Source organism: Antechinus flavipes, chromosome 1 (genome assembly GCF_016432865.1).
Source record: "Antechinus flavipes isolate AdamAnt ecotype Samford, QLD, Australia chromosome 1, AdamAnt_v2, whole genome shotgun sequence".
Classification (NCBI taxonomy): Eukaryota; Metazoa; Chordata; class Mammalia; order Dasyuromorphia; family Dasyuridae; genus Antechinus; species Antechinus flavipes.
In genome coordinates this window covers 491,634,017-491,648,564 of record NC_067398.1, presented here as the reverse complement: position 1 = coordinate 491,648,564, position 14,548 = coordinate 491,634,017, and the positions used below count along the sequence as shown (strand labels likewise).

General features: G+C 33.8%; 1 protein-coding gene across 2 annotated transcripts in view; it reads left to right on the top strand.

Moving 5' to 3' along the window:
- Positions 1-14,548, top strand: part of TAF4B (TATA-box binding protein associated factor 4b) — a 158,944-nt gene that overhangs the window by 49,536 nt on the left and 94,860 nt on the right. The window contains exons 7-9 of one of the 2 annotated variants that reach the window (XM_051970313.1): positions 1,311-1,688; positions 12,385-12,520; positions 13,393-13,498. In XM_051970313.1, coding sequence (XP_051826273.1) covers positions 1,311-1,688; positions 12,385-12,520; positions 13,393-13,498 — 620 coding nt within the window. Of the gene's footprint in view, positions 1-1,310; positions 2,055-12,384; positions 12,521-13,392; positions 13,499-14,548 lie in introns of both variants that reach the window. The other variant, XM_051970312.1, reaches the window with a different exon arrangement.

The following is a 14,548-nucleotide window of genomic DNA, read 5'->3' as shown; positions in this document are numbered from 1 at the left end:
CCTCCTAGTGAAGCACATTTGACTGAATTTATCTTACTTGTCTTTCTTTACTGACTATGCTTTACCTCTTTCAGGTGTGATTGTTTAGTCATTAGACAGAAGAAAGAAATCAGCAGAATGTAGTGGAACAATGAAAATATAATCTAGTGGTATAACCTAGAAATAGTTTTAAATTACTCTTTTTGTGGGGGAAAAACCATTCCTTCTTCTATCAGCTTTTACTTATTTAAAAAAAAAAACAACAATTTTTTTAATATCTTATTTTTTAAAAATAACAGTTGGATTTGCCCCACCATTTTCCTCCCCATTTCTAAGGAGCCATTGCATAAAACAGATAATCAGCTTTTTAGCTATTAATTCAACAGCTGAAAATTCTTAATTTCAGCCTTTACTTTCCAAAAAGAAGATTAAAGCCATTTGGTAATGATCTAACTTTCTTAGTATTTCTTTTTCTATTTTCATTTTACTTCCTGGAACTCAGTTTTAAAATTCATGAACACTGTGGTAATTTTATTAAAGCCCCAGTACAGATCTGGTTTGTTTATACCAGTGGCCCTTGAAGTTTGGGGGGATTTAGATGAGTGTTATATTATTTTAATTTTAACTTTGGTCCAAAGTATAATTAAATGTTTGCATATGTTTTTTTTTTTTTTGTAACAGTTTTCAATTATGTTTTTTAAAAACACTAATTTTCTCACAGCTTTTAGGAAGAAGACTTCCATTCTAGAATTGACATAGTGTTTTTAATTAACATGCTATTAGATTGACATTGTGACTATTAAATAAGTGACAAAATTTGATAAGAATAACTTTGTCCATAATATTTATTTGCTAAGGTTGAATATATGATAGATTTTCTGAGGCAGCTAGGTGGTACAATGAAAAGAGCTGTGGTCCTGGAGTTAGGAATACCTGACTTTCATCTAAATTGACATTGGTCTTCAATTTCTATCTTTGTATCCATGGCAAGTCACTTAACATCTCTCTGCCTCAGTTTCCTCATCACGTAAAATGGGGATAATAATAGCACCTATTTTGCAGTTTATTGTGAGAATTAAGATGAAATAATAATAGTAAAATGATTCACATGATGCCTGGCACAGAGTACTGTATAGATGTTAGTGTTGTTACTATTGTTGTTGTTTTACTGGCAAATTATTTTTTTAAAAAAGCAAATAGGGTTTTTGGAATTGTGGGGAAAGTTTGCATGGCAAATAATAGTTCATAAATGTTAATTTCAAGTACTTTTTAAAAAATTGCTTTGGTTGTTTGGTGTTCCTAGTGATAAGTATTGAATTTTTCCATTTTAGAAAAGTGTGACTGCCTTACGACAGCTAATGCCCAGCTCCCAGAGCTTCATTGAGCAGTGTGTCCAGCAAACTCCTTCACAGGTCGTCATTCCTACATGTGCTACAGTCACTCATCCTCCTCCTGTAGTGACGACAGCTGTTTCTTCCGTCCACACGGAAAAGCCCGCCCATGTTTCCACAGCACCAACAGTGGGCACTGTCTCCATTCAGACTTCGAGTCCTGTGGCTGGTACTGGAGGCATTGGAGTTGTCGCTCTTCGCTCTGGAAGTCCTGTTATTGGAGCTGGAGGACCCACAGTCGGAGCTGTTGCTGTCCACCCCATAAATCCAGCTTCTGTCCCAGGAGGTGTGACTAGCAAGGCTGTCACGCTCCATTCTGTAAGTTCAACCACCAGTCCAGCAGGAGTAACAGCTGGAACTGTCTTCCTTCAACATGCAAAGCCTCTTGTGACCTGTGGTGCTACTACAGTAGCAACTGTTTCACTGCAGCCTGAAAAACCCCTCATCCCTGGGGCAGCAGTAACGCTGTCACTTCCACCAACAAAACCCACTGTGACTTCTGGAGAAGTTGTGGGGCCATCCATTTCTCTTCCACCTTCAAAGTCAGTTGTGAATTCTGGAATAGCCACATCTGCCTCTGTAAAGCCTGTCATTGGGCCTCCTATTCATATCAAACTTACACAACCTGGCTCCTTCCTTTCACAACCAGCCAGTGCTCCACAAACTCTGAAAGTCAAACAGTTAGTGAGTAACATTTTTTCCCCTCTAACATAATCATATTAATTTGGGGGAATTAAGGCCAATTGTTTCTAGACTTGGTAGTTGTAGGAATTGCACGGAAATAAAGGGACTAATGGAAAGCTTGTTGATTGATTTAATTATAGCATGTTTAATGATCTAGTTGAAAGTTTTGTTGAGAGGGTGTAAGTGTTGCTTTAGATTTTATCTGTAAGAAATTGTAGAGCAATTTCTAGGTGCAGTTAGGGTAAAGCACTGTAGTAAGGAAGACCTGAGTTAAAATCTAGCCTTAAAAACTGACTAGCTCTGTGATCCTGGGCAAATTATTTAATCTCTTTTGCCTCAGTTTCCTCATGGGAAAATGGGATTAATGACAGCATATTTCCTGGGGTTGTGAAGATCAAATCAGATTATCGTTAAAGTGCTTAGCATAGTATTGGATTGGCACGCTTGTGTAGTCATTTAAGCAGTTTAAGTTTATATGGTCTTTATGCTTTAGGATTGTTTTAAGGAAAACATTCTGTAAAATATAGATTGAGGAAGCAGTGTCACAGAGACTGGTTAAGTGGTCAGTATCACATAGTTCAATTTCAGGTTGTCTGATCCATAAGAATTGTTCTTTCACATCATGTGATACTTTTGTTCCTTAACTTAGATCATAATAGAGTTCTCTTTTTGAGATTGTAGGTTTTTAGTTACATCTTACAGGCTGTTATCTGCCAACTTCTGTGCTGATAGTGGGGCAGTAATTGAGGTAGCCCCTAATTCATGTAGGAGAAGAGTTAAGATGTACACAAAAATCTCAATCCAGAATGGGAAAGGAATGAAGAAAAAGAGAAAGGAGGCAATTGTTTTATGTGTGGGAAGGTGAATAAGACAAAGTTATTGAGTATTAGGTGCAGAATAGAGAGATTCTGTAATCTACTCCCACACACTGGGGACAACTATTTCTTGTCCTTAAAGCCCTGGCTCATCTACTGCCTACCTCTTTTTGGGTCTGTCAAACCTTTGAGTGGAAACTATTCATGGCATGGCACTAGGAAGACCCAAGGTTAATTTCAAGAACACTACATATCACAGGGTTTCAGGATTCCTAGGGGGGGATTATTATAGAGGAAGAGATAACTATATATGATAAAATTGTCCCAAGATAGGTAGCCCATCCTGAACAGAAGTAAATCTGTTATATACATTTTATGGGTCATACTCAAGTTTGTGTGTTTGTGGATCTGTGGTCATTCCTCTCCAGAAAGAAAAATTAAAACATTTCTTACAGTATTTTGACTTTTCTTGGAATACTTTAAGGAAATTGTAACCAAGAATGAGAATTGTGTCTAGTTAATTGGTGGACAATTCTTCAATTCTATTTCTTCCACCAGTCTTTCAAGGAATGTAAACTGTGTTCTTTTTCTGAGAGTTTACTGTTTTTGTTCTGCCTTTGTTTCAATTTCAGTTAACAAATTTGATTTTAGTATTCATGTCTAGCTATTTAAAACAGATTGGATACAGCAAAGGCTGCTGTAGCTAAATACTGGCTAGTGGAGATGTATTATAATCAGGTTTCTAACAGAGTTACCTGAGGCATGGAATACCATAAACTATTTTGTGTGGTAATGCCTCACAGAATGGGGTTTAATACTCACAGAGCTGGAAGAATCCATCAAATACAATCATTTTTAGATGACTTAAATTAGCAGTACTCAAGTTAAAAAATGAATAATTAAAAAATGAAAAAGTCTATCATGACTGGGTTTGTAATAAGAGATGGTCTAATTTAATTTTGAGTGTAAGTAAAGGGGAAAACATCCTAATAGAAGTACAGGGAATTTTGAAACACTTCAGAGAAAGTATGTAGGAAAATGTAGGGGGCAAAAAAAGAATATGGCAAATAATCACAAAGAATGTTAATCCATGGATTTAGTTTGTAGTCCTTCTATCCCATCTATAATAGAAGGCAGTATTTTCTTAGGTACAGCATTTCCATGTACAGGATATTCTGCTAAGTGCCAAGGATACAAAAATGAATAGTGAATACAGTCCTTACCCTTAAGTAACTTACAATCCATAGGGGGACAGCATGAATAGCAGTTAGGAAAAAATATGGTGTGTATACCTAATATTATGATAGAAGCAAAGGAAAGACCCAGAGTCCTGTGTGAAGTTTCATTGAGTTAGAGAACTCATTCATTTAAGGATATTGAATAAGGAGATAGAAATCAGTGAATATTTTCAAAAACAGGCTTGAAGGAAGAGAAGATTTATTCACATATATTAATGGCAGATGGAGGTCAAGATTGGGTGACATTTAACACTGTGTAATTTTGTTGGTGTGTTGGCTTTCAGGAAGGGGGGGAGTATTAGGAAAAAATGTTGAAAGGGAAACCAGAATTAGAAATGTCATTCTGGGGAGCTGGAATTTTATCCTTTTGCCATTAGGGAGACATTGAAAGATTCCAAATGGAAGAATGATAACAGATAAATACTTTGTCAAAGTCTTTTTAGCATTTTTGTGAAGAATGGATTGGAAAGGAGCAAAATAGTGGCGGGAAGACCAGTTAGTTGGCTATTAGGAAAGAGATAATTAGGATCTGAACTAAGTTGGTTGTTATGTGAGTGAAAAAGACCATGTCTGTGAAAAAATGGTGTGGAAATAGAAGCAGTCATGCTTGGCAGTTTGCATGTTATATGTGAGTAGGTGAGAAAGCACAAAAGGTGACTCACTCTTGAGCCTTGATGATTAGAAGAAGAGTGGTTTGTGACTTCAAAAAATTGGTTGGAAAAGACATTTTTGAGGGGAAATGGAGTTTAGCTTTGGACATAATAAGAGGATTTGGTTACCAATTAGTTATCTTTGAATTTATTTAAACCCGTTTTGAATTCACTTAAATTTTCTGCTTGTTGCCATTATTTGGGATATCAAATCTTAAATTATAGCTTCTCAGCAAAGGCAAAAATAGTACTTCCTTGTGCTAATAAGTGAAAAAAATTTTTTTTAAATGTGTTCCCTAGATGTTTACCAGTCCTTATTTTTTTGCCTATTCTTCATGATAATACAAACTATGACCATAATTGCTCCTCAGTTTTCATCTTTGCACACAGAAATTTTTTTTCCTAATTTTTTTAGCCTATCTCAATATGTCAGTTTCTATATTCCCTTGATTATCATTTTGGTTGTTCTTTTCTGGGCCTGTTCTTGCTCTGTTTATTTCTACATTGAAATGCATTGACTAGAACTTAATGGAATAGATGTATCTCATGCCTTTGTTCAAAGATAAGGTAATGTTTTCTGATGACATTTAATAGTATAGAGCCTATTTTTATCAGAAGTGTTATCATTTCTTTGTATGTTCTACCATTCTATATAGTTTGAGGTGAATTTTTATACCTTAAGAGAACAAATAACTATTAGTATGCAGATTATTCATAAATATAAAGAGAGGCAACACAAAACCTTTTCTGTTGCCAAAATAGAGTGTGATTCTTGTCAGGATTATAAGAGGAATCACTTGAAAAGGTCTGCTATTTTTGGGTTCAAGAAGATCTGGTATAGATCCTTTCTCTGACACATACACCTGCATGCATGCATACACATACATGTTGTATGACTATAAGCATATTGTTTAATCTCTTTTAGTTGCCATAGTCATCTTTCTAAGGTGTAAGTTATAGATAAATTGCAGATCTGCGTTGGTGGAGAAAGTTTCCACATAGATGAAATAAGAGATTCAGATGCACCTTCCCCAAGAATTTTTATTCATTACTTCAGAGATCCTTGATCCTAGAAGGTTTCTGTGGCCAAAATTTTTTTGGCCTATGGCTAATCTTGTGATGATCCCTGGATAACATTAAGAACAAATTAGAGGCAAGTATAAAAATATCAAAGTACCAACAGCATATTTAAAAGTATATCATGACCAAACAAGAGTTGAGAGACCCCTCAGATGCCAAGTTACTCCCACCTTCTCATTTTATCATGAGAAAACTGAGACCAGAAGGGTTAAATGATGTCACACAGGTAATAAAGAACAGAGATGAGACTTGAGGCCTTTGATGCCAGAGCCAGTGCTTTTTCTGTTGGACCCATGGTCTTGTCACCCTGAGGGTTTTTGATAAAAATCTAGTACTTGTTCATGCTATTATGGCTGAAAGAAAAATAGAATAGGAAGAAATAAATTTTTCCTTACCTTGATAAAAGCAATTTACCTTAACCAAGTTCCAGCATTTGTGAGATAGAAAAACATTTAGAAGTATTCTCACTAAAAATTCATACATTACCAAGTATCCATTTTTCACTACTTCTGATTCAACAGATATCTCTTAAATACCAGCTATATCTAGGTATTCTGCATATGAAACAAAATGAAAAACAATTCCTGCTTTCAAAAATTTTTACATTCTACTGACAGAATAAAACAGTAAAAAGACAAGAATGCATCTGATAATTCCAAAAGGAAGGAGAAAGCATTCACAATTAAGGATATCATTCTGGCTTCTTTAGGAGATGGTATGTGAGTTGAGCCTTGAAAAAGCTAGGGATTCTCAGAGGCAAGTGCTCTTTGGCATGGAAAACTGTGCAGCAGCATGGAGATGATTTCTGGAATTGCATATAGGGTAGAGTTGATTGGGGGGGGGGGGGGGGCGAGAGGAGCAATATGTTGTCTCCCTAGAAAAATAAGTAAAAGCCATATTATGTAAGAATTTACGTAGTAAGCTGTTGTATTTGTATTTTCTCCTAGGGGTAGTAGAGAGGCACTTTTTAAGCCTCAGAGTTGACATGTTCAATCTTGTCCTTTAGGAAGATTATTTTGATAATTGTGTGGAGAAGAGATTGGAGAGAGAAGAAACTGTAAACCTGGGGACAGGTTAGGATATTGTTAGAAGGTAGAGGGGTGAGAAAACTTACTAGGGAGAGGGCATAGTAGAGAATGATCAGTTTGATCAATTGGAAGGATTGAAGATGATGGTGGCTTCAGTAAAGAAATAAGTTTGGAAGATAGGTAGTTTTAGAAGGGAAGATGATTTTTTTTTTGTGTGTGTTGTTGGTTTTTTGTGTTTAGATGCCTAAGATGCGGAGTAGTTGATAGTTGTGGATGTGGGATTTAGTTTAATTTAGGATTGGAAATCCTAGCAGTTATAAGAAAAAAATTTACAGAGATCTGCAGTACAAATTGAAAGAACAAAATGTTGTTATCATTTATACCTTATTATAATTAGGGAAAAAAACCCTAATGTTCTAACAACAACAAAAACAATATACATCAATTCAGTTACATAAAAGAAAGCTACCAGAATTAAATCATGTATTAAGTCATGAAAACAGCATATTTCCAACAAAAAGACATTAACTACTTAGGAATTAATTTTTGTAGATATACCTGTCATTTATAAAGACAACTATAAAATTGTATAAACGGAGTTTAGTAGAAAGGATGCTGGACTGGGAGTGAAAGGACATAGATTGAAATTCTGACTTCTTACTAACTTTGAGATATTGTTGTTCAATCACTTAACTTCTTTTTTTCCCCCCTCTTCTTCTGTACAATAAAGTAAGATTGGATTCTGTCTCTTAAGATTCTTTCCAACTCTAAATTCTGGCTGTTTTAGAACTTTGTGGGACTCACATTCTTTCTGGAAGTAATCATATGCCTTGATGATTGTAATGGTAAGGTTTGCAAGTTAGTCGATACTTGGATATTTCATCCCTGAGTGGACAAAAATAGGTGATTGTATGTGGGAGTTCTTGGCAGTCTCCTTATGTCTGGAAGTTTCCTTCTGACTACTACTTGCATGAAATGATCATTTTCCGTAAGTGAGTAAAAGATAAATTGTAACTACACATAATCCCTTTCTGCCAGTGAATTTTCTTTAGTTTATATTTTTGATAATCTTGATTAATTGGTTCTATCATTCATAATCTTTTAAAAATAGATTTTTATTAATCAGTTTTATTTTTTTCATCTATTGGATCTTTTCCACATTCCCCGCTAGCTTACATTTTTGCATTATAGGATAAAACCTGAGGTTTTCAAATTTAACCAAAACTGTTACTTGACTTTTACAGAGGAAAGGAAGATTTAACCTTTGCAGGTCATACTCTACTAGTCAGCAAGGATTTTAGTTTTTCTTATATTTAAATATTTACTCTTCAGCATGATGAATTGGAACTGATTTTTTTTTTTTTTATCTGTGTCTGGTATATTTGAAGATATAAAAAAGTAAAATTAGCCTAAAACCAATTACTTTTTTAGTACATCTTTTTAGAGTAGTTCTATCCCAAATACCAATTGTAATATTATTATTATTGCCATATCTTTAGTTTTTCCAAGTGAATTGCCACATAGTTGTCTTTAACTAGTGGTTATGTTAAGCAGAATATTGCTATTTTGGGTTTGTTAAATTCTACCTTATGTAAAGAGTCATGAGTTAGTAATGCGTTATTAATTTGTGATTTTGATTGGTATTGACACAGAAATCAGATTAAATTAATATTTTAAATATTTCAAGAATTTAGAATTTTTAAAAATTATGAACAACCTATTTTTTCTTCTTTACACTTCTCTACCTCACCATTGAAAAAATAAAATCCTTGTAACAAATCTGCATAATCAAGCAGTACAAATTTTTGAATTATCCATGTCTGAAAATAATCTTTTATTCTATATCCTGAATCTATGACTTGTCAGGAGGTATGGTAGCATGATTCATCATTAGTCTTTTCGAATGATGGGTTATTGTATTGATCAGAAATTCTTAGTATTTCCAAGTTAGAATATCTTAAAATTTTCCTTTCTGGCAATACATTTCAGCAACCACCACCACTTAATTAAAACACTTAATGCAACATCCTGCCCCCTTTTTTCTTTTCTTTTATTTATTTATTTGTTTGTTTGTTTATTTATTTATTTATTTTTCTGTTTGATAATTACTTTATATTGACAGAATCCATGCCAGGGTAATTTTTTTTTACAACATTATCCCTTGCACTCGTTTCTGTTCTGATTTTTCCCCTCCCTCCCTCCACCCCCTCCCCTAGATGGCAGGCAGTCCTATAATGAAGTTAAAATAATGGAGAAGTTGAAATAATGGAAAAGAAAAAAGCTTCCATTTGAAATAATGATCACCAAATATTTTGTATATTTGCTTATGTCCCGTTGTAATTTTCTGGCTATTTAATTCAGTTATTCATAAACAGAATACTTAGGTATTAGATAATGCTGTTCACTCTCTGACTAGTTCTTAGGGAGAATGAGAAGAGAGGTTCACTTTTATTTTTTGTTTTAAGGAAAGAGTAATAATTTAAGAGCAGAGTGGTGGTAGCTGAAAATATTGGTTAGGTTTTGGGGGATCTATGGATTTTGATTATTCATACAATTTTTGTATTATTTATGGATTTTTATTATCCATTTAAGTTTGGCTACATGTAATAAAAAGATATATAGTGAACTATCTCTGGGTATGAAAGCCTAGAATATACGTGAATTATGTAGCCATTATCTCATGGCTTTCTCAATGTTTTATCAGGTATTTGGTTCTTTGTTTAATGGACTAGCTATGCGTGCTTGTCCATTAGAAGCATTTCATAGAATCTTGGAGCTAGACCTTTAACAACTACCACTATCTGCATCAGCTTGCTATTTATAACCTTTCTGACCAGTTGTCTCATGTAGCTTTTCTTTAAAGATTCTAGGGATGTGGAGCTCACCATTTGTAGAAAGTTCTTTCTACTTTGTGTCAGGTCAGATTCTTTAGAAATTTTCCCGTGTAGTTATTCTGTGTATAATTTCTCCTGTAATTTCTTTAGTGTTCGTGGTTCTGTCCCCTCGGGTTAAGCATGTAACTCATAATTCTTCCCCTAACAATTCTTGTGATAACTTTTATATAGCAATTATGTTTCATCTTTTATGTAATCTTTCTTGTTGCCTTCAACTAAATCTTGTATAGAAACATATCTAGGGATAGTTGGATACCAAGTGGTTATCTGCCTAGGTTATAATTTTAGATTATGTTGGGGAATACTTATAAATTACTGCTAATAATTATGAATGAAATTATACCTATTAAGTACTAGTTGCGGTGTTCCAGACACTATGCTACTGTACTATTTTGGAAAGTCCATAATTACACTGAAGACTAAAAACATTCCGTGATTAGTATCATAGAATGTTATTTCTTATTGCCTTACGGAAGGGTGAGTAAAGACTTGAAACTTCTAAGTTCTTAGTTATACTCTATATTCACTTTGTGGAACTAGGTGAATCTTCTTTGAACGAACTACAGTTTGCATTTCCAAAGGTTATTAATAGAAATAATATCTTGATAATTATCTAAGACAAGTTGTAGAGCAGTGCTGATTTGATTTGAGAAGATGGGTTTCCTTAATTCCCTATACTGATGAAATCACAAATCCAGTCCAAAATAGAAGCAAAAACTAACCTTGGTTTTAATATGATGTGTTTACTTGAAAGCATACAATACAGCACAGTATAATATATATTTATTAAGTGCCTGCTATGTGCCAGATATTGTGCTAATTGCTGAGGATACAAATAAGAAAAAAAAAGACAGTCTTTGTCCTTGAGAAACTTACAGTCTAATGGGAGAAGGCAATATACAAAGGGAAACTGAAAGGAGTCAAGAGAAAAGAAGTATTGGGCATGAGAGCATGATGTTGGTGGAGCACAGCTAGTGGAAAATGAAGAGTCGCCTGGGCTTCTGATGCTACTTTAAGTAGAAGCTTTAGGGAGGAGTTTTTTCTTCAGTCAGAATGGATATTGACACAGGATATTGAAAAGTACTGATGCCGTATGAATTCCACAGCTGAAGGAATCTCTCTGAGGATGAGTTTCCTGATGATGAGCTTTGAGATTTACCCCAGGGCAGGAAAGTTGTTACAGAATGTAATGATGAACTTATGTAAATGCTAATATACTATGTCACAGCATTAATTTTGATTGGTAATTACCAATCATATTTAATTAGGGCTAATAAGCCCTAACGTATGTAGGGCTTATTATACCCATTGTCTTAGAGAAAGGAAGGAACAGTGTGCTTCCTCCCATACTCGCTGGAGTAGCTACTCATGGGCCTTCTAATACTAGATGTCAGAGAAGCTTTAACTTGCTGTTTTTCCAATGTGGATGTCTTGCCTCTCTCCATGCATTCTGGTGGTCCTTTACTCTTGAGGACTCATCCTATTGCTGCTGGACTTAGTTTAGGCACCTGATTGACTGTGGCTCATAACTCCCATACTCAGGTGATCCAACAGTCTCACTCTTCCTTAGTAGCAGGAAGCTGCTTATCTGGTTTGCTACCAAACCCAGTTTTACCAAGGATTTCTAAAGTCATATTTGGCTAATTAGATGATAGTTTATCTTTACTAGCTTTCCATCTACAGCTCTTTGTTAAATGTTTGCAGATCTTTAAAGGTATCATGAAATTAATTTTTAAAAACTATAATGGCATAATGCTAAGATAAAAGAAGCATAGAACCCTTGAAACAACAGTTATCATGATGACTAGCCCTCAAATGATTATGGTTGTGACCTTAAATTATATACTGTGATTTTCTTTATAATGGCAACACTTAGGAACTCTACAAGTTGCTATTAAAGGACTGTTTGATAATAAGGGTGTTGATTTTTTTTTTTTAATGGCATGTATCTGACTAATCAAGACAGATTGTGAAGGATAAGTCAAGAAAGTGATATAATTAATGGAAAATTCTGAGTTTAATTTTTGCTCTTTTACACAAGTCAGTTGTATACTTCAGACAAGAAATTATATCCTATTTTCTCTGCGTGTATGTGTGTATCTCTTTCTCTATCTCTGTCTTTATACATGTTTGTGTGTATGTGATCATCTGTTTTACCTTTAAAAATTGATCCTCCTAGGCAAGGTCTTTGGCACTGAAAATGGGATCTATTTTTTCAAACTAGCCAATGTTTATGGAATCAAACCTTGAAAGTTGAAAGCTGGGCCTGAAACTTAAATTCAGTGTCAAACAATTCTAGTTCAGCTGTTTGAGGTAGTACAGGATAAAGTATAGATTATTCATGTCTTTTAGAACCTTGGAACTCAGAAACAGTTATTTTATGCTAGAAACATTTAAATGATAGGTTTTCTTGTTATGTCAAGGTGAAAGTATATTTGAAATTTCATGAGCTCAGTATATTGTTAAAACTGAAAGCTTCCCTTGTCTTGCCCAGAGATTTAGTCAGAAGAACATGTTAGGTTTTGGTGGTTGTATTATGAATTTTTGTGCATTGTCTTTTTTCCTCTCTTTGTCTTTTCTTAAAACAAAACAACAACAAAAACCCCAGTAATTTATTATTTTCAGGTAGTACAGCAGCCTTCTGGAGGCATTGTCAAACAAGTGACTGCCCTACCACATTCTTCCGCCCTGACTACTCAGAAATCTGGACAAAAGAGGATGCCCTTGAATACACTAATACAAACAAATCAGTTTCCTACAGGTAGGGTTTCTGTTTTGCAGTTGGGATTTGGAACATCTTGGGGTGATGGGATTGTGGGGGGAATATTTTTGCTTTTCTCTTTTATCTAACTTGGAGGGTTAGAAAGGATTTGGATTTGAGGATGCTACTTTGTCTTAGCAGTAAATTGCAAAGTAATGTTAAGCATATTAGAGATGAATAGAGAAAGAATTAGCCATGTATTAATACCATTTGGTTGTATTTTGTCCACTCTTATTGGGGGATGTGTGTGTGTGTATGTGTGTGTGTCTGTCTTTCTGCGTGTGTGCAGTCACATGTATGTATGCATAGGTGAATGGCTTCAGGTGATATTCTGGCCTTGGAAAAAATAGATTAGTTTTTCTTATTTAAAAAGTTATAGTGCTGGAAAAGTATCCTTTATTTTTTTGGAGCCAGCAGTCATTAATTGTAAGAAAGTAAAAAGAAATTTCTAAAAATATGTTGTGGTCTAATATAACTTAAAATACTGATATGGCTATTTGACCAGTTTTTTAAAAAGCTGAAACTTTGACATTTGAATTCTCTGGCATAAATATAAAAAATAAAATTCATTTCTTGGGGCTAAGACAGGATGAAAGGTGGTGTCTTTCACAGATTGAAAAGAATCATAGTCTATATATAACAAAAATAATTGTGTTAAGTGAAACATGGATCTCTTGAGATAGTAGTGAGAGCTTAATCCTATAGAATAAAATGTAAATTCGCTGTTGTATTTTAATTAAGTGGACATAATTATTTGTCAGCTTAAAATTGTCTTTAATCAGACAATATGTGAAATAATCATCTTGAATTTTTTCTTTTGTGGCATGTTTGTGTGTATGTGTTATGTGTGTTTTTTATTTTTCCCTTCCCAGCTTCCATACTAAAGCAAATTACCCTGCCAGGAAATAAAATTGTGTCGCTTCAAGCACCTGCTGTTCAAAAAAACAAAATAAAAGAGAATGGAACAACATCCTTCAGGTAAAGAAAGTAGCAAGAACTTCATATGGCATAAAGAATGATCTCAACAAAAAATAGACAGGATCACAGATAGAGAGGAATAATACTTAAGTAAATTATATACTTTAGATTGCTTGGTTTAAACTGTCTTTTTTGGCAAGCTATAACCTTTAATAATGGGAAAAGAAGAAATATCTGTCTCTATATTTATAATTGATCTTTAACTTATAAGAAAACTTGAACTAGGCTCAAAATCAAAAAATAAATTTGTACATCCACATATTAGATTATCCCTTTGTTTTGTATTTTACTCAATCAGAAAGCATTCATTAAGTGGTGACTATGTGCCAGGCATAGTGCTAAACATTAGAAAAAATTTTTTAAATTTGGAAGGAAAGCTAATATCTTAATTTACTTGGAAATCATAATGAATGAAACATCTTTGAAAATTAGCAAAGTATTTAGTCTGGATTGAGCCACTGGATTCTTGTTCAGTTTAGATGACATTGGATTTAATTTGAAATTGACTGGTAACCTTCAAAAATTCAAGGTAAAGGCAGAAATTATTGACTTAAGTTTTAATTATGGCTTTTATCACAAAACCTAGCTTATAGCTGAGTTGTACTTAATTATCCATTGTTAGCAGACCATTAATCTTCTGAAGTAGAAATATTCTGCTGAATTATCATAAAAATGGAGAAGAGGCAAAAATGAAAATTTGTGAATTAATCCAGTTGTCTAGTTTGTTAAATTTATGGTTAAAAATGTCCATAGAAATGCATATTATCTAACACTTTTTAGAATGTTTATTATTGTCTAAGTTCTTAAGAAATATTTTCTATATAAGTGCTTTGCTTATATTGCAAATGAGAGTTGTCTGCTGTTTTTTCTTACTTTTCAAAAACATTTGATTAGTAGTTGTAGTCTATTAAACTTCAAAAGATTATATGGTGAAGCAAGCCAGAGAATTACAAATATTGTCATTTCTCTTAGGTAGTAATTAAAATTTCCATTTTAAAGTCATTGTCACATTAAAATATGATATATAATACCATTATGGAGTTTTCCATT